We start from the raw sequence: 20,466 nt of genomic DNA, 5'->3' as shown, positions 1-20,466 counted from the left end.
AAGAACAGCAAGTTCACTTTCTTGTATTAAGGAAAAGTAGCTGTCCCCATCTGATTTGCATTTTATGCAATACAGTAGGAAATATTTAAGTTGACAAATAGGATATTTACAACTGCAACAGATCCTTGGCAGTTAGTTTTTAACAATTGTTGCAAATGTGATTTATTTGCTATTATAAGAGGGCATTACTGTGCGAATATGACTCCTGAAATTAGCATCAGTTTAGCAAGGGGCCTTGACAGCCTGACCTCTTAATATCCTTATAATGATGCCATTTACATTCCATGCTTACTCAAGTCACTCACTGCTAGATTTGTTTGAGAGGAGTCCACTCTAGGGCAGATGTATTCTGTATTTTAACACACCGAGTTGGTGTGGGGGGCACATGTAGGCCTTCTAAGGGGAAAAACTGTTTAATCAAGTCTTCATGAAAATGTGTTTGTTTCCAACTTCCTACAGTGAAAATGCATTACTGCTAATTACAGCATACTCCAGAAACACAATACTTCATGTTTTCTCCACAAGACATTTCCATGGCATGGATATATTAAACAAGAACACGTTTTGATCCTCTGCAGCTTTAGCTTTTAGTGTGAGTGGGAAACTAGTCCTGGGTAAGGATTAGCTGGGCCAGGATTAATGCCATCTCCACCAGCAGGGAAAGGGCAGAGGGTGGACTTGGAGCCAGGCAGAACTGGATTCAGATCCCAGCACCACCACTTCCTAGCTGTGTGGACATGGGTACCTCTCTGAACCTCTGTTTCTTTATCCATGACATGGAGCTGTTATTTTTAAGGTTATTATAAAGATCTAAGATGTTTGTGAAGCACCTGGCACACTGTAGGTACTTGATACATGGGAATTGGTCATGTTTGTGTTGCTTGACAAAGCTCAGATGTTACCTTCTCCATGATGCAGCCCTGAGTTCAAACTAGACAAATTCAGCCTGTCTGTTCTTTCTCTGCTTTGGTACTACTTTGTTCCATCCCTTTATCATATCAAGTATTCATTGTGTTGTAATCAATTGAGTATGATTCTATCTGTCTTCCCATTCTTGATGTGTCTCTTTACCTTTTACACTCAGATAACTAGCACAATAATATGCCTTGAGCATTGAACTCAGGAGGATTCTGGGGGTGCTTCTGGATTCAGTGTAGGGGTGAGGGGTGACAAGAGAAATTAAGGACGGTCTGCCACAGGAGAGGAGAGAGGGTACCATATGACCCACTTTGCCATCAGCAGTTTAGCACATAGTGGATGCTCAGTTAAGTATCTGTCAAAGGTGTTAATGGACATTACTCAATTATCTAGTAGCTTAGAGTAACTTATTGCTTATATATATCTGTTTATCAAAGCATGTTAATTTTTATTGATCATAGTATCCTTCTAATGACCCTGGGATTCAGCTAGGGTGGATGCTATCTTCGTTTCCGTGTTGAGGATACTGTGACATTGTAGGGTGGGTGAAGTGACTTTCCTGCACCCTTAAGGTAAAAATAGTGGTAGAGCTAAGGCTTGTAGGCCAACCCTAAGTTTCCCTTAAGAATCATGTTGAGATTCCCAGAGAAGCCAGCACTGCTTTTTCTGAAGCCAGGGCAAACTGCCCTTTTCTATTATTTACGCACTCAGGGCAAACTGCCTTTTTCTAATATGTACTCACTCTTTCCCCCTCTGTCTGCTCTGCTTGAACTCCCCATCCTCTGGAGTTCCCATCCAGCTTCATTTCTCAGTAGCAAGCATTGCACTGGCTACTTTAGAAGTGACAAACCACAGGCAGAAAAATAAAAGTGCACATGAGCCTTTCGGAACCAGGCCTCTCCATCAGATTATCTTGGACAGGTATTTCCAATTGTGTAACCTCCCACAAGAACCTTAAATCTTCTGACGAGAATCAGACTGGAGACTCTCTCCCTCAGTTGAACGAAGGAGAAACAGAAGCAAAAACATCTACTCCGTTAAGTCACATGTTCACTGTTGTAGTTGGGTCTGGTGTGGTTTGGGGTGGTCAGAGGTGGTGGGGGCCTTCTCTCCTGGTGGCTCATCACACCCTCACTTCTTTGGCTCCTGTTCTACTCAGGTGTGGGCAACAGGCCTCAACCTCTCATACAGTGACCAGCTGGCCCTGACTCAGCTCACCTTATACTTGACCAACGGCCACCTGGATTGCAGTTTGAGCACCCTTGAAGTGCCCCGCTTTGTTCCCAAGAAAGACAAGAAAATGAGCCACCTAAACACTGCAGCAATGCCGGTAAGCTACCGATGCTTCCTGATTCTCCTCAGTGTCAGCAATACTCACCTGCCATTTACTGAGCTCTGGTTGTGTGCCAGGCTCTATGGGTCCAGAGAGAAGAACGAATCTCAGGCAAGTCTTTGAACCTACCAAAATGGGCTTCTGGTACATGAATGGAGGAAAGGGGAGGTGGCATCCAGAAAGGGCAAGCACTATGTGGAAGGACGAAAGAACATGGGGCTTTCCAGGGCTGGATGTTTGTGTGTTCCCCTCCATTCTCTTCTCAGCTCGCTTCCCGGGGCAAGTACATCGATACCCACTGCTTCAATTACCAGAAGCTTCCAACAAAACCGGTATTTTTCTAGCCCCAGTCTCTTTTTTGAGCCTCAGACTCCTAGATTCAATATTCAACAGAATGTCTCAGAGTCCTCAAGGCTCAAACTACCCAAAACTGCACTCACCGTCTCTCCTCCCCTATACTTCCTCTTGGTGGGTCGGGCCAGAAGCTGATCACTCACCCTGTATCACCACATCCAGTCAGCAACCAGCTCTTGTTGATGCTAGCTGCTAAAATGCCTCAACTCTGACCCCTCCTTCCCCCGTCAAAGATACTGCCTTCATTTCAGCTTTCATGATCTCACACTAGTGTTACAATAGCTTCTCATTAAGGCTCCCTGCCTCCTGTCAAGGTGGTTAAAGCGAAAAGTGAATCTGAGCATGCTGCTCCCCTACTTAGGATTTTGAAATGACTCCTGTCATCTTCAGGAAAATCCCAACTTCTCAGCTTGGTTAATGAGGCCCCTTGTGATCTGTGGCCCAATCCCCCATTCTCATCACTAGGCCATCTCTAGGGGGCTAGAGGCAGTAGTCCTGGGACTGGTTCAGGTTTACCAACCTCAGGACCCTGGATAACAAAGGGCAAACCTCTGTGGGGACAGTGGGCTAGGTTGGTCCTGGGGAAGGAGAGCAGAGTTCAAGAGGACCAGATGGCCCTTCCTGTAGGTGGGATATGAGAGCAGATTGGGGCTCAAGCCACAGCTGCTCTGACAATGCCAGAGGCTTTCTTCTGCCTTCTCTTAAAATAGTGGGCTTCGTGCCCTTTTTGCAAATGAAGCTCTACTTGAGGTCCAAATATGTCAAGCAGATAAAAGAGGAATGCCAGTGGTTAATAGGACCCCCACTCCAGTGCCCTAGAGATATCTTTTCAGAGCAGCATCTCCTGCCTCTCTGTTGAGTCTCTTTGGGTCCAAGAGACACCTCTGGATTTAAAGAACACTTGTTTGACTCTGCCCAGGATCCCCACATCACCTTCCTTGGCAGGAACTCAGTGTACACTTGGAAGGGTAAACTGGAGAGGGTGCCAGATGTCTTGGGGGGCTCAGGCGACAGCCTCCTTCTCCTGCTCAATCCACTTGTCCTATGAGGTACCATTGCTCATGGGAATCCCTTAGATCTCTTTGCTTATTAAGAAGAGAAGCAGAGTTGGACTAGGAATGAGAAACAGGCCTCTTTTAATTAGGTCCCAGGACCTTGCTAGGAATTTCCCAGGTTCGGTCCCACCTGTGACCTCTGTCCTCACCAAAGGGACCTACAAGACCCTAAGTTCAGTGCCAGAGGGAGGGACAGCAGTAGAACTTGACACCTTCTGGCTTAGTGAACCTATCTCCATGCCATTTCCAAAAGGAAGCTGGAAGCTGAGTTAATATTCAACGCAAGACTTCCAAAGACAATTTGCTGCATTTAAGTATGGTGCTTCAGAAGGCTGTAAGCAGAAGTTGTACTTTGAATCAGAAGCACTCTCCCATCTTCCCCATCTTGCCTATAGATTTCAATCCTAGCTACAGGTGACATACAGGAATTCTCCTGTGATCAAGAGTCTTAAACACTTTTAGGAATTGCCCACACACAAGAGGGACACATTATGATCTTCAATAATTCAAATGTCTCTACAATCACTGAAGAAGAGCTATTCAGGTTTTCTGATGTAGGGATAAATTGAAAGTGCTTTTGTTTTTAGAAAGATACATGGAGCTTCTAACCCTGGTGCCACTGTGCATGTGTGTGCACACACGTGCTCCTATGTGTATGTGCACGTGTGACAGGTAAGTTTTAAAAGAATCACGCACGCACGCATGCACGCACAGTACAATTTACAACCAAACTGAAGCTCCTGAACAAGTGTGAACAGACTGTGATGCCATCAGGTTTACAGTCAGTTGACAGCCCCCTTTGAAGACAAGAGAAAGGAAATACACAGATATGACTACAGTGATAATGAGGGCACATTCAGAACAAATGCCTATAAAAGGTGTCCAGTTTGGGCCTATTCCTTTAGATAATACGCTGTGCAGGGGAAAAGCAAAAACTTTTCTGAACTCTAAGAAGAGCCATTGTCCCCTTATTAGAAACAGGTGGCAAACCACTCTCATTTAGACCCGGTTAGACCAGGTGCGTGGGCTTCTGATCCAGTGTCCTCCACAAATAGCCCCTTGAAGGTGGAAGCAAGATCGGATGAGTCCCAGATGTACATGTTTTGAAAATGAAAAGGAGTCACCTAACGGCTTAACTTTTAATTAACGTTCTGTCAGACTGGACGTAAATTGCTACCCTTTTCTGTCCGTTTTTTACTCTTCCTCTCTCTTGGTGGACCCTCGATACCACAGTTGGTGAGTGGCCAAAAGGGACCATCTCTGCAAACATCTTAAAACAACCCCAGTCATTTATAAGCATTTTAACAGCACATGATCTGTAATGAATGATTAAGTAAAACCTTTTGTGTTAAATTATGATGTTAATAATGATTCTGTCTCCTGTAATTTATTATGAATTCTCAAATGCTTCGGGTTTGATTTTGATAGAATGCAACAACAGAGTTTATGTGATGACTTTATTTTTAGAACTCCTTCTTTGAAGGCACGCATTTCCCCACTACTGCTGCTACTGTAATTATGTACAAAACCACTCACTCATTAGAGTTAGGATACGTTATCTTCTAGACAGATGAGGCTAAATAAGCAACACATTAATAATTCAGAGAGCAGTTCATTATGCATGTGGATGCCTGCTTCGTAACTGAAATAAGAAACTCATCAGCCTCTGCCAACCCTTAAACAATAGTTCTATGTTATTGCAACCACATTCAAGTTTACGCTTGTTAAACTGCTACTTGGATTATTTTATCAAACATTCATTTATTTGTGGTCCTTTACTGCCGAGAACAGATTTTGGAAGCTCCTTTTTTAAGTTAATGATTTGAGCAATGGGTGTTATTAATTCTCAGAATATTATAAACATGATTAATTTTCAGGCAGAGATTTATTACATAAGGATTTCAACTATGTCAACTGAAATGCATCACTGTCAAAACAAGTATCATGGCGAAAATAGAATATGCTCCACACTTCAAGTGCTGGTGCTCAGAACTAAATCAATTTAAATTGTGGCTGAAGCAAAATTATATTCTCCAGTGAAAAGGAGTATTTCGAGCTTTCTTTATTTGGCTTGAAGCGTTCTTGTTAGATTGTGATTTAGAAAGGTAGTTTAATAAAACTAGACTTCTACCAATAATATTTTGCCTTCTATTTCTTCCCCCTTGTTTTACTAGAAAAGGCTAACCTCTGAAATTCCCACACATTCCAAATGTGGCCAGTGGGAATTTGGAGAGGACAACACTGCTCTAAGTCAGGGGTCATGAATTCTGATCCTCTCTCTGGCCTCAGTTTCCTTGTTTATAAAATAAGGTAAACCTAAATGACCCCCGGGGTCTCCTAAGGTATTTGATTTTATGGGGCCTATAGAGTAGGGCTCTGTATCAAGCCTGGCCCAGGCAGTGTCATGCACAGTGGGGTACTGGGGACAGGGAATTTTTCCTGTAAGGGGACATAGGAAGGGCCCATCCCTCTGTTCCACAGCCTTCCATTGAATGGTCTTTTTCTTGCAGAATCTTTTAGAAAGGAGTAATATTGTTGTGACAGGTCACATGTTAAGTTCTCATCAGCCATCACCTTAGTTATCAGTTAATACTTTCAGCCAGAATCAACTAGAAGTAAGTTCACCTCTTTGTGCCAGGCACTCTACTAAGCGCAGAGGATATAAGCATGAGTAGCAAAGAGCTCCAAGTTTTTCAAAGGACCCAGATAGGCCAGCATATAACTATAATGCATATAATAACATGATAATAACATCCAAAATGTACTGAGCCTTTACTCCTCACCAGGTTCTTTAACTAAGTGTTTTACATGAATCTTTATACAACCTAACATATGGGGCAGGTGCTGTTATTATGCTCATTTTTAGATAAGAAGACTGAGGTTAAGAAATGTTAAGCAACTTGTGGAAGGTCACTCAACAAGCAAGTATGGAAGCCAGAATTAAGCCCAGGCCTGTCAGACTTTAAAGCTTGTGTCTGAGCATTGTGCTACCCAACCTGCCTTGTGTTGGCTGAGAGTCAATGACCCGACCCCAGAGTACAGCTTCAGCTCATCCCTGAAGAAGTCTCTGGTTGAGGCCATGGAAAAAGCTCTTCTTCCAAAGGAGGCTTCATCTCCCGGTGTGATGAGGTTATTTGCAGGCATATTACTATTATTCACTGGCTCCTAATCTGCTCCGAGCTAAGCCGGGACTCAGTGAGCACTGAATGGGCCAGATGGTTGTGGAGGAGTCTTCCGATGCTATAAAATTCTTTAGGATATGACTTCCTTGGTAAACCTAAATGGATTTTACAGCATCAGAAGAGAGTCAATTACACAAGTCAGCCTTTTAAAAATGTTTTCCATTTGTATAATGCTTTATACTTTAAATAGACATGAGCTTATTTGATCCCCAAGATAACCCCAAGAAGTAGACAAGACATGGATTATCATACCCATTTTACAGATTAGGAAAGTAAGGCTATTCAAAGGTAAGTGAACTGCCCAAGGTCATAAAGTTAAGTAAGCAGCAAAGTCCAGGTTTTCTGATTCAAGTCCCTTTCTGATGAAAAGATTTACTGGTTGGTTGTTGTTTTGTTTTGTTTTTCAAGTAATTTATCTTATTTGTGAAACTATTTAACAAATGCTAATAAGAGCTAACTTGTTTTTGAGTGCTTATTCTGTGCTAGACACTGTTCCAAGGTCTTTACGAACTCATCTAATCCTCGAGACAATACTGTCACCTGTGCTATCAGGCTGGATAAAAGACAACACTAGATCATTGACAGTTTTTTCCTGTAGGAACTGCAGAGTTGGTTAAGTCTTTAAAAAAAAAAAAAAGTAGGTGTATCGTATATGCTCATCTTTATTTGCATTATTATAACACACATATTAAGCACTTAAGATAAGCCAGGAATTTCACCAAGCATCCAGGATACAGAGACATTTGACAAAGTCCCTGTCCTTGAGGAGTTGAAAAGAAATATAAAATAGATAGCACATACACAAGGAAAAACCACAAGGTCTCATTTAAGTGCCATTTAGGTGACAGTCCCTTAACCTGCTGCTGGAGTTCTTAGGAGAAACAACTGTGGACAGGCGTTGACAGAGGATGCTTTACTAAGAACGTAGAACTTGGTCTGGCCTTAAAGACTAAGGCAGTCACCATGGCAAGGAGAGGGAGACCTCCCCCAGCGGAAAGGACAGCAGCCGAAGAGAGCCCGTGGTCTGTTATGAACCAGTTGGGCTGGGGCAGAGAATCTGGGAAGAGGGAAGTGGGAGAAGTGGTTGGAGCAGTCCACTGAGAAAGTTTGGGAGAGTCTTCCAGCCAAGCCAGGTGTCTGGATTTCATTTTGAAGGCAAAGAGGAGACACTGAAGATTTCTGAGCATTGACCAACCTGAGTTTGGGAAATGCTCAATCTGGTAGTAATGCTCAGAATCCCAGGTACCAGTGGGGGCAGGAATAGCCTGGAAAATTACATTTGGTGTAGGTCTACAATGCTCCAGGCCCTGCAGATGTTTTCAAAGAAACAGCAACAACAATAGTAGCTACTGTATCAGGTGCTAGGTGCTTATTGAATCATCAAAAGTCAGGGAAGTTAAATGACATATTCAAGATCACACATATAGTAAGTGGCCTAGTGAGGTTTTGAACTTCAGTGAGTCTGACACTGTATAACCTTTCCACTATAGAATTCTGCTTGCAACCCCACCTCCCTAGTAGAAAGAAGAAGCTGCCCTCCAGGCCATAATGGTCTGGACTAGGACGGTGATGGTCATGGAAAAGAAGATGTCGCTTGGAGACATACACCAAATATCCTGGCTTTTCTTTCCGATTCCTTATGAATCACAAGCCCAGGACTGGGAGGAGGGGGAATTGCAGTCTGTCTCCGTAGAGCAAAAGAAACCTCAGGACAGCCTGTCCTTACTTGCTGTCCAGTAATACTGGACAGTGAGCTCTTCTGCCTTGCTTTGGAGCCAAGATACACAGCACTGAGCTGGATCCTGCTACCAGATGCCTGCCTACCTCTCTCCCTCGCTGACTGGGTCCTGATCTTGGGTTTGCTAGTTTATATACTATAGCAGCATAAGACAACTTTAGAAGACAAAAATAACCTTGGAATTATCTTGTGAATTCATGGTAATTACCACGCAATTACATGCTCAGTAACTACAATGGAATTCCAGAGTATTTACAGTTCACTTCCATACACAAAAGCTCGGGCTTCTGGGCCTCCATTGTGAAGGCAGGAGCATGGCACAGCCTGACACGGCAGGGCAAGCAGGCCTGGTGGTCACGCTCCTCCACACTGACTACACAGCTGAGCCAGCATTTCCCTTAACCAGTTCTTGTTACCCCACCAATAATCCCTGTCAGGTCCACCAGAGCTACGTTGTCCTCCAAAAGATGTCCTCTAGGGGCAAGGCCTAGGATGACTGTCCTGAGCTGTCATTCTCTAGGGATGGTGTGACTGTCCTCTGTTTTGTGAATCAATCTCTTCTTCTGCCCCAAAGTGCTCAGTGACTGCAAGTCCCCTGAATTACATCCTTTGAAGTGTCTCTTAAGTCAGAGAGAAGTGCAATCCACTTACCCTATTTCATGTATCCATTCTTTCTTTCATTCAAGAAACACTGAATGCTAGCATCATGTCCAGCCTGGGGATTCAGAAACCAAACAGTGCCTGCCCTCAGAAAACTCCCAGTCGTGTAAGGGAGCCAGACAGGGGAACAACTCATGATAGGTCAGGGTGATAACAAAGCACAGTTGTGAGGCATAGAGGGTCAAATAGATTTTCTTTTGTAAAAATAGAATCCCCAATGGCTCCCAGTGGGACAATACCAATGAGGTGCACAACTCGATGCATTAGCCTGGGGGAGCCTAACATTTTTGTAGATGTGGATCCTGCTTATGTGTGGGAAGAATGGGCTTAATTACTACTATTGATAACGCAACCATCAGATACACTACTTTACGTAAATGTGAAAGGAAAAGACACAATATGTGGGGGACATATGTCACAAAAGGTGAACATGAAATCTGAGTGTGTGTGTGTGTGTGTGTGTGTGTGAGAGAGAGAGAGAGAGAGAGAGAGAGAGAGAGAGATGCAGGTGGGGAAATGTTCATTCTCCGCTGGGCACTCACTCAGTTGGCCCCAGTTTCCTTGCATTAGCTCAGAGACAGAGAGAGAGCCTGGGGTTTCACAAAAGACAGTGTGTCAGGTCATTAGGATCCTTGCAGCCAGCTGTGAACCAGCTGCACCTCCTTTTCCTTCTCCTATTTCAAGTCACTGCATGCGATCAGGCACCTGGTTGCCCAGCACCTGAGAGTCTCCAAAGTTCAAAATCTGGTCCAGGCGTCGCCATTTTCTATGCCCTAAGGTTGGCCATGGCTCTATGTGCAGTTCTCCAAATTTCCATTTACCCAAGGACAAACAGAGATAATTGTCAAAGGCAAACATCATATTTCACAAAGGACATGCTACAAAACTATCGGGATTCAATACTTTCTTTTGCACATATTAAATTTTAAATATTTTAGGAGATATTATAGTTGAAATACTTTGGACCTACTGTAACCAGTCTCTTTGGGATAGCTCTCATTGATAGGCAAGCAAGATATAGAATAGCTATTTCCCAAACAAAGAAAGCAGTTGGAATTAAAATTCTAACATTGGTCCCTTCAAGGAGGTGGAGTGCACTTAGTGATTTGCTGCCGAAGAGCAAAAAGGGGGAGGGTATCTTTACAGCAAGAAACCTGATGAAGACTACCTTAGCCAGGTGACCAAGGTCAGCATCAACAGTGATAAATCATGTTGATATATGTATTCTTGATATGAGGTGATGAAAGCGGCAGTTTACCTATGTAGTCCTTCTCTCCAAAACCAACAACCCCCATCTAATCATGAGAAAAACATCAGACAAACACAAATTGAGGGACATTCTACAAAATACTTGATCAGTATTCCTCAAAACTGTCAGGCAAGACTGAGAAACTGTCACAGCCCAGAAGAACCTACGGAGACATGACAACTAAATATAATGTGCTGTCCTGGAGGGGATCCTGGAACAGAAAATGAAAATTAGGGAAAAACTAATGAAATCCAAATAAAGTATGGACTTAATAGTAATGTGGCAATTTGGTTCCTTAGTTGTGACAAAGGTACCACATCAATGTACAATGTTAACAGTATGGGAACTGGGTGTGGGCTATACAGGAACTCTCTGTATTATCTTTGCAACCTTTCTCTTAATCCACAATTATTCTAAAATTAAAAGTTTATTTAAATATTTAGTAAAGAGTCTGACATTCAGTTGTGATTCTTTTCCAGTCACTGGCAACCAGTCGCTATGCGGTAATGAGCACCCAGCTGAGGCACAACAATCTCTCTCTGATTTTCCACTATGTTTTTCTCCAGATGTGTAAGGCCCATGGCATCGGCTATGATATTGAGGTATGAAGGGTGACAGTTGGCCAGGCTGGACAAAATACGGGCCTGTGGGTGATCTAGGCAGCTAATAATTTGATGCACCTTCAAACAGATATTCTTTAAACATTGGTTTGACATGTATTTAGAGGAAGGTTGAGTGCTGCTTGGGGAAGGGCAGGGGGTGGCACTTGGTCTTGGGAAGTTGATCTCTGACCCCAAACTTGTACACCCAACTTAGTAAAGCAAAAACCCTGTAGCTCACCAGACTTAGGAGTAATTTGGGGGACCATCTCTTAATCTTGAAGCATGTCCTGAGCTTTCTGACCCCACCCAAAGCTGCTTACTAATAAATATCCTCTTAGTCTGTTTGGGCTGCTGTAACAAAGCACCATATACAAGATGGTTTAAACAACAGAAATGTATTTCTCACAGTTCTGGGGGCTGGGTAATCCAAGGTGAAGTTGCCGATCAATTCAGTTCCCGGTGAGGACTCTTCCTGACTTGCACGATAACTGCCTTTTTGCTGTGTCCTAACACGGCGGGAAAAGAGCAATCTCTGATGTCTCTGTAACCTCTTCTAGAAGGACACAAGTTCTAACTGAACAGGGCTCCACCCTTATGACCTCATTAACCATAATCATTCCCTTAAAGTCCCTGATTCCAATACATTCACATGGGGGATTAGGGCTTAAACATATGAATGGGGCGGGGGGGGGGGGCAGGTGATACACAATTCAATCCATAGCATCCTTCTACCTACATACCATAGTTTCTTTCTAGGAGGAGTTCTGATTTTAAAAAAAACAAAAACACTTTCCCCCATTTTTGGTCTATTTCCAGTGACATTGATGGCCCCTACCCAGCTTCTTCATCCTTAGTGTAGCTGGATGGGGGCAAAGTGGGATGTAATATCTCCTACTTAAACTAGAACCTCCATTTTGTGCCTAGAGATTCATACTACTCTGAGAAATAGTTTCATGATTTTGCACTTTGATTCAGATCTTCACATCTGAAATTCTTAGAGGGCTATTCTAAGACCTGAGTGACCCTATGTGCTCTTGTGGAACACCCTTCCTACATCACATCAAACATATTAAAATATATTCACCTCTCACATTAAATATAATGTATAGATAATGACAAAGAATTGAGCAATAACCAATTGATCAAATGTTTTGATTTGTAGATACTCAGTTCCATATTTATTAATTTTTGTTTTTCATATTTGAAAACAAATAGAATTTTTCAGGGTTCACATATTGTTATAGGCCCTTGAAAAGCATATGGACCTTAGGCACAGGGCCAACAGTGAACAGGATGACTGGCTGACACTTGGCAATCCCCAGCACACTGTAGGGCACTGTCAGGGTGCATAACGCCTTTTGATTAGGCTGATTCATGCTGACTGCAAACACATAAAATGAAGCTCATATTCCCTTGCAAATTACATAAAAATTGATAAAATATAGAAAGAATGAAAAGGACAGATTGAACTGATTTATCTGAAATTAATTATTACATCTGCTCAACACAATCTCTTTGGAATTAAATACAGTTGATCCTTGAACAATGCCGGAGTTAGGGGCGCTGACCCTCCACATAATCGAAAATTCAAGTGTAACGCTATAGTTGGCCCTATGTATCCACAGTTCAGCATCCAAGGATTCAACTAACAACGGATGTGTAGTAGTGTAGTATTTACTGTTGAAAAAAATTTGCATATAAGTAGACCCATGCAATTCAAACCCATGTTGTTCAAGGGTCAACTGTAGTTTTTAGCCCTAAATTAATTAGACTTACATGTGCCAGAAGGTGGCTAAATCTAACTCTAGCTTTACCTGAATCAACTTATTTTATTTTCTTCTGAAATATCAAAGCAGAACAAGCTCTGTGAGTGGGCATATTTGGCAGGGAAAGTCTCCTGCTGAAAAGAAAACGGGCTCCATAACTTTCTATTGCCCGAGATTATTATTAGAGATTTATTTCTTTGGCTGAAGGCTTTGTACTTGATTGAAGTTCTAGTACTCCTGGGAAAAGTAAAGCACCAAACTTTACAAGTTATTTACACCTTTGTGGCTCTGAGTTAATCAGATTCATTTCTAAGAAGAAATTTTAGTACAGGAAACAGGCTACTAAGGCCCAGGGGAAACAGTGGATGGTGCAGAGGAAGGGGTTCCACTGAGGGTAAGAAGAATGAAGAAAGGGCAGAGGGGCATAGAAGAACTGACAGGCATATTTCGTAGACTCTGCCTCCAGGTCAACTGTGCTAAACAACGTATAAAGGATGAAAGATGAACTGGAAGAGAAAGAGAAATATAGATTGGGGGTGACGGAGTGATGGAACAATATGAAGAAGAAAAAGATAACAGAAGAAAATAGAGAAAATAGAAGAAAATCCAGAGACTGGAACAATCTATAAAAATAAGGTAGGAGGGGATAAATAGAAAGAAAAAGAGCAAATAATAAACAAAAGTACAAGAAGAGAGGAGAAATGGAATCATAAAAATCTGAGGTAAGAAGGAGGAGACATGTGACTACTTGGAATATTTGGAAATTCTCTAACAATGTCCTTGCTCTATTTTTCCTAAGATGTATTCTCATCTTTTCAGACACTGGGGTCCCTCCCTTGTCAGAACTCTCCACTTGTTCTCTCCGATGCCTTTTCTTGGAGAGGCATTTACCAAGCACCTACTATGTGCTGGCACTGAGCTAAGCACTATTACTTTATTATCTCTTTCATCTTCATATCTCTCCTGTAAGAAGTTGTTATTTCTACCATATCGCAGTGAGGAATTTATGTTTAAAGAGTTTAAGCACTTTCCCCAGGTCACACAGCCAGGCATTTTATGAAATGCCTTAATCCATAATTGTCTGTAAAGTTAAATATGATTCTTTTTCTTACACCAGCGTATTCCCTATGCACTTTTTTCCCCCTAAGGACTGTTTCCCACTAACTATGTATGTTTCTAAAATATTATTACCAATCCAGTCCAAGAATTCTGGGATCCATTTCAAATAAAATATTCCACCTAGGTAATTCTTGTGTATTCTTCAGCTGAAGAAGCGCAAACTTCTCCATAACCCCCATGACTATCTCCACCTTACAAAAGAAAAAAAAGTTATGTCTAACAATTAACTTCCCTAAAATTTTATTGCCTCCTTGGGTTATTCTGAGTCTAAAAAGAAGATCACTTACTCTAATTCCAGTGTTACCTATGCCACCTGCTTCCACTCTCGGTCAAATTTAATGTGGGTGGCTTTTTCCAGAAAAAGAAGCAACGTTAACAATACATCAGTGTCATTGCTACCAAAAGAAGAATCCTCAAAGTCCTTATTCTCAACATTATGTTTTTCTTCCCATTATCATCATAGAATTTCACATGATGTTTCTTGTCCAAAATCTTAGGGGTAAAAGAGGGAAATGAGATCACCCTTTGAGTTTATTTTCCTTGCTGAATATTGGAAGGACGCATTGCTGAGTTTGTAACCAACTCGGTGGGTCTCATTCCTGGTATTTCTGTAATGCTAGAAAATACCCCCACTGATTTCCTAATGAAATGAACTTGTAATGAAAGCCATATGGAGAAAAGTGTCATGTTTACTGCCTGCGACAGTGTGGCAGGGCTGGTCTCGCACATACATAGGCAGTGTGCCATGATCCTAAATAGCTCCACAACCACCAGCAATCACTTCCTCGGGCCAAGGGATTGCCATGGTGGCAATCATTAAGGCTGTTCAAAATGTTCTGATTCTCCTCCTTCCAGGCACATAACAGAATTGTACTTCCTCCACCCTCTCCCTGAAGTCAGGCGTGGCCATGTAACTTGTTTTGGCCAGTGAAATATGAACAGAATGATATATGTCCTTTTTATACCTTTAAGAGCCACTCTATGAGTCGCCATAGCCTTTTTCCTGCCTTGGAAATCCTGGAAGAACACTGAGCTGGAGCCTCCTTCAGCCCTGAGTGTACCTACAGGGACCAGAGATCCACGCCGACCCATGGGGAAATGGAGTATGAGCAAGAACCAACTTTTTTGTTAACACAGACTAAGAATTGTTTGTTTTTTTAATGACTGCAGCATAACCTGATTGACTCAGAAATTAGTGTCAAGAAAAGGATGCTCCCCAAAAAGAAAACAAATATTATCACTTCAACATGTAATCAGTATAAAAATTAATAAGATACTTTACATTTATGTACTAAGTCTTTAAAAGCTACAGCACAACTCAGTTTCGATTATTAATATTTCAAGTTCTCAGTAGCCCCATGTAGCTAGTGCCTACCATATTGGACAGCTCAGTAAAGAATGCAAGACAAGATCAACTAGTCAATAGCTCTCAGCCCTGGCGGCCCATTAGAATGGCGTGAGTGAGGAGATTTAAAAAGTACAGATGCTCAGGCAGGGCTGAGATTAATGTGAGGCAAGTGAGGCACTTACCCAAAGCACCTCAGTAATAAAGATAAATAATATTGTAATTCAATATGTTAAAAATCAAAATTAATGCAAGAAATCCATGATGAACAAAATATCAATATTTTAAATAAACATATACTGATGTTTTTCCTTTGCCTTAGGCTCCAATATGGCTTAGCCTGGCACTGTACCCAGGACCCACTCCAGACCAATTAAATCAGTATTTCTGGAGGTAGGGCCCAGGCATTAAATTTTTAAAGCACTCAGATGATTCTAATGTGCAGCCAGCATTGACCACAGTTCTAGCCCAATGTCTGTCCTAATGCCCAGATTTCCTGATAAAATGGGGAGTCAACGGGCAGTTGTAATTCTGGCATGTGGTATCTTTTACCAAATCTCCAAAATGTAGTTTCCTTTTCTGTACTTCCAGTGATGAGGAGTTCACAGCTTCACCATTTCCACTATTGGACAACTCCAGTGTTAACTTTTATTTATTTGGAGAAGAACTGTTAAAAGATAGTTTTCAAAAAAGAATAAAATCATGCCTCTCATACAGATATAAAACTAAACACATGATAAAGATTTATTTAAGAGAGAAGAATTAAGCAGATGTTATACCAGGACAAAAAAGAATCCAAAAAACCAGACAACTTTATAGATCATCACTACTGAAATGAATATGCAAATGGAGGCAAAACTGGTTTTTCCACAAGGAGAGCAGGAGAGGAAAATCAGTTGAACCTCTACCAGACTGGACAGAATTTGCTTGTCTCTCAGTCACCTACAACTTACAGAGTTGTAAAATATCTCCCATAGAATCAAGGTGTGATATAGACAGAACGTAGTTTTCCTTTGAAGTACCAATTATTTTCCACACAACAAACTGCTTCCCTATATTTTTTTACCCATTGCTCTTAGAACAGTGGTTTTCAAATTTTGATGTGTGTGAGAATCACCCAGGAAGTGAGCTAAAAGGCAGATTCCCAAAGAAAACAAAAGCAAAAACAAATGAATGGGACTTAATTAAACTTAAAAGCTTTTACACAGCAAAGGAAACCATTGACAAAACAAAAAGACCACCTACTGAGTGGGAGAAAATATTTGCAAATGATATGACCAATAATGGGTTAACATCCAAAATATATAAACAGCTCATACAATTCATCATTTAAAAAAAAGAAACCTGATTAAAAATTGGGCAGAAGACCCAAAGAGACATTTTTCCAAAGAAGACATATAGACGGCCAACAAGCTCATGACAAGATGTTCAACATCATTAGTCATCAGAGAAATGCAAATCAAAACAACAATGAGATATTACCTCACAACTATCAGAATGGCTATCATCAAAAAGAGCACAAATAACAAATGTTGGTGAGGATATGGAGAAAAGAGAACCCTCATACGCTGTTGGTAGGAATATAAATTGGTGCAGCCACTGTGGAAAACAGTATGGAGGTTTCTCAAAAAACTAAAAATAGAACTACCATATGATCCAGCAATCCCACTCCTGGGTATATATCCAAAGAAAACAAAAACACTAATTCAAAAAGATACATGCACCCCAATGTTCACAGCAGCATTATTTATAATTGCCAAGATATGGAAGCAACCTAAGTGTTCATCAACAGGTGAATGGATAAAGAAGATGCGGTATGTATGTATAATGGAATATAACTCGGCCATAAAAAAGAATGAAATTTTGCCATTTGCAACAACATGGATGCACGCAGAGGTATTATGCTTAGTGAAATAAGTCAGACAGAGAAAGACAAATACTGTTTGTTATTACTTATATGTGGAATCTAAAAAATACAACAAACTAGTTAATACAAGAAGAAAGAAACAGACTCACAGATACAGAGAACAAACTAGTGATTACCAGTGGGAAGAGGGAAGGCAGGAGTGACAAGACAGGAGTAGGGGATTAAGAAGTACAAACTACTATATATAAAATAAATAAGCTACAAGGATGTATTGTACAGTATAGGGAATATAGCCAATTTTTATAATAACTATAAATGGAGTATAACCTTTAAAAATTGTGAATCACTATGTTGTATACCTGAAACATATAATATTGTACATCAACTATATATCAATAAAAAAGATGCAGTGTATATATGCAGAATGGAATATTACTCAGCCATGAGAAAGAAGGAAATCCTGCCATTTGTGACAACATAGATGGAACTTGACTGCATTATGCTAAGTGAGATAAGCCAGACAAAGACAAAAATTGTACAATATCACTTATATGTGGAATCTAAAAAAGTCAAACTCATAGAAACAGAGAGTAGAACGGTGGTTACCAGGGCCCGGGGTGGGTGGGGGATTGGGAAGATGTTGGTCAAAGAGTACAAACTTGCAGTTAGAAGATGAATAGTTTCTGGGGATCTAATGAACAGCATAGTGACTATAATCAACAATATTACATTATATACTTCAAAATTAATATGAGACTAGATCTTAAATGTTCTCACCACAAAAATAAAATGATAAGTATGTGATGAGATAGAGGTCTTAGCTAAAGCTACAGTGGTAATCATATCGCAATAAATAAATATATAAAATAACATGTACACCTTAAACTTACACAATGTTATAAATAAATTATAATCTCAATTTTACAAAAAACACTGTCCTAGAACATATCTATTCCATATTCTGGAGACATCCTTTCCAAATGTGCTTCTCATAGTATTTGCAATTAGCTCTAGATTTCAGTTCAAATCAGCCTTATTGGTCTTAGTGTAGTATGTTTTCTTTACTTTGTTTCCAACATAATATGCTATTTCTTTTCTTCCCATTCAAATTTTATAGGACAGGCAAGGAACTATCTTTATATTATATGAACACCTGAAGAGAGACAAGTTGGGAATGTTGTGAGTATGAAGTGTGTCTATGAGATGTAATAAGCTAAGAAAATAGACTATAACAACTAACAAGAATGATGCTTCTCATGCATTTTAATCAGCATGCTGATTTATTGGTTGTCTATCTTGTTTTATTTAGATCTTTAAGTATTTCATAAATTGACTTTAGATGTGTCAGCAGAAGTTCATAAGTATAATTGATTAATTATCCAAAATTGATGGGTAAGGGGCTAGTTTTAACAACATATTACACTCAAACACATACACCTACAAGGCACAGCAAATATGACTGATGAGGAACCAGCTCAGATGTCCCGATTGCAGAAGGGCAGTTTTCATTCTGGCATGCTTAGAAAAATGCTCTGGTGACTTGGCAAGATGCTCCCCAAAAAGGCAGGGTCTGTCGTCCCTCTTCAGATCCAGTTCCGGCCCTGATGCAGTCTCCTCAAGATACATTTATGCTGAGAAGAGTCCTATTGCACCACTCAGGAGGCTTCTCTATGCTTCCCTGTTTCCTGCAGATTTCTCTCCAGGTTATTCTGGAGAACAAGGAAAGTTGTCTCCTCATCTAGGACTCAGAACTTTAGAGCCACAACGTTGAATTGTGTCTTATTCATATCTTGGAATATGGTTATTTGGTACCTTTAAGTCATGCTGACTTATTGGGAAACTGTTTCTGTCTTATATTTTTCTTCCTTTTAATATCTACAGAATATTGAGGAAGAAAAGATGAGCAACTATAAACTTTTCTTTGTGTTGCTTGATTTTCTCTGGAGGATCAAGGAGAGGCTTTTCATGAGTTGGCTGGGCTTTGTTTGGCTTTATTGCAGTCAGGTCACATCAGGTGAGGGCTCCAAGAGGGGATGACCCTACAGACCAGAATTTTGTGGTTTGGCTTTACTGGGATAACTTCATACTGACTCCATTTGTACTGGCATATTTCTGGAAATAGTGGCATTTGAGTAGAAATTTCAAGGGAAAAATGAAGGAAATTCTAGAAATGAATTATTAATAGGGAACGGGACTTAGAGTCCATCTAGTTTCTTGATTCCCAGCCTGGGAACCATGGACCTGAGGAGGCTGAGGAGGGGTGGCACAAGGGGCTTGAATCCATGTGTGGACCCAGCATCACACACACACACACACAATTTTTTTAAAGTATGGGTCTCAATCTTTAGTATATGTAAGAATCACTTTGGGGGACTTGATGAAACTATACTTGGTGAAACTGCACAGTCAAAGATTCTGATTTTCTTGATCTGGACGGGGCCCAGGAATTTGTTTGGAGAAGCACCCAGGGTCTAATACATACTGACCCTGTGGCAATAAAATACAAACCACTGTTAAAAATTAATGACTCTGAAGTTGCCTTTGGCTATTGTTTTTTCTATTAAAAGAAGAGATACTAATGTTCAGTAGCTATAAGGGGTAGGGGTAGGTGGTCCTTGGATTTTGGGAATCTAACTCAAAAAGTTTGGAAGTACTTATCTAGTCCAATTCCTTCATTTCAGAGAAAAAGAAATGAAGATCCAGAGAGTTTAAGTAACTTCCCCAAAGTCACATAGTCAGTGGCAGGACATAGAGCTCTGGTCTTCTGTCTTGGAGCCTGGGAAGCTATCTACTCCCACCCTGACCCAAGGGAAAGCCCAATCAGGCTGGAAGGAAGTCATTCCACAAGTGTCTAAGCTTTAGACTCTAAGGTGACTTATTTTACAGTTAACAACTGGGAAAAGAAGTAATCCCAAAGTTCTTTGCAGCTGCCTTAAGAGGCAGCTTGCTCTTTAGGTTCACCCCCTCAGGATAGAATGATTTTAAAAAACTAATCCATTCATTTAATCTGTTTTTAACTTTGATTTTTAAAAAAGTTTGAAAAATAGCTAGAAAAATACCCTGGAGTTTTGTTTCCAAGTTAAAACTTAACAGTGACCTAGTTGTTTGGAAATGTTCACTGACCATAGTTTAATTCTACAGGATGGTTTGCAAGTTGTCTCTGAAATCTTCTTTAAATGTATGTTCAGCTTTATAAAGACAGCTGTTCATGAATGGGGCACATTCTCCTCTGCACATAAATGGGGTGCATTCATAAGTAGCAGGAATCACTTGTATAC

At 40.8% G+C, this 20,466-nt stretch overlaps 1 protein-coding gene across 7 annotated transcripts in view; it reads left to right on the top strand.

Moving 5' to 3' along the window:
- The window catches only part of IQCH (IQ motif containing H), a 213,489-nt gene that overhangs the window by 186,521 nt on the left and 6,502 nt on the right, over positions 1–20,466 (top strand). For 2 of the 7 annotated variants that reach the window (XM_059912952.1, XM_059912953.1), the window contains 3 exons: positions 2,078–2,248; positions 10,969–11,091; positions 18,306–18,367. In XM_059912952.1, coding sequence (XP_059768935.1) covers positions 2,078–2,248; positions 10,969–11,091; positions 18,306–18,367 — 356 coding nt within the window. The remainder of the gene's footprint in view (positions 1–2,077; positions 2,249–10,968; positions 11,092–18,305; positions 18,368–20,466) is intronic. The other 5 variants (XM_059912956.1, XM_059912955.1, XM_059912958.1 and 2 more) reach the window with 4 other exon arrangements.

Source organism: Balaenoptera ricei, chromosome 2 (assembly GCF_028023285.1).
Source record: "Balaenoptera ricei isolate mBalRic1 chromosome 2, mBalRic1.hap2, whole genome shotgun sequence".
NCBI lineage: Eukaryota > Metazoa > Chordata > Mammalia > Artiodactyla > Balaenopteridae > Balaenoptera > Balaenoptera ricei.
Note: the sequence above shows the minus strand (reverse complement) of the source record. Positions and strands in the feature narration are given on the sequence as shown.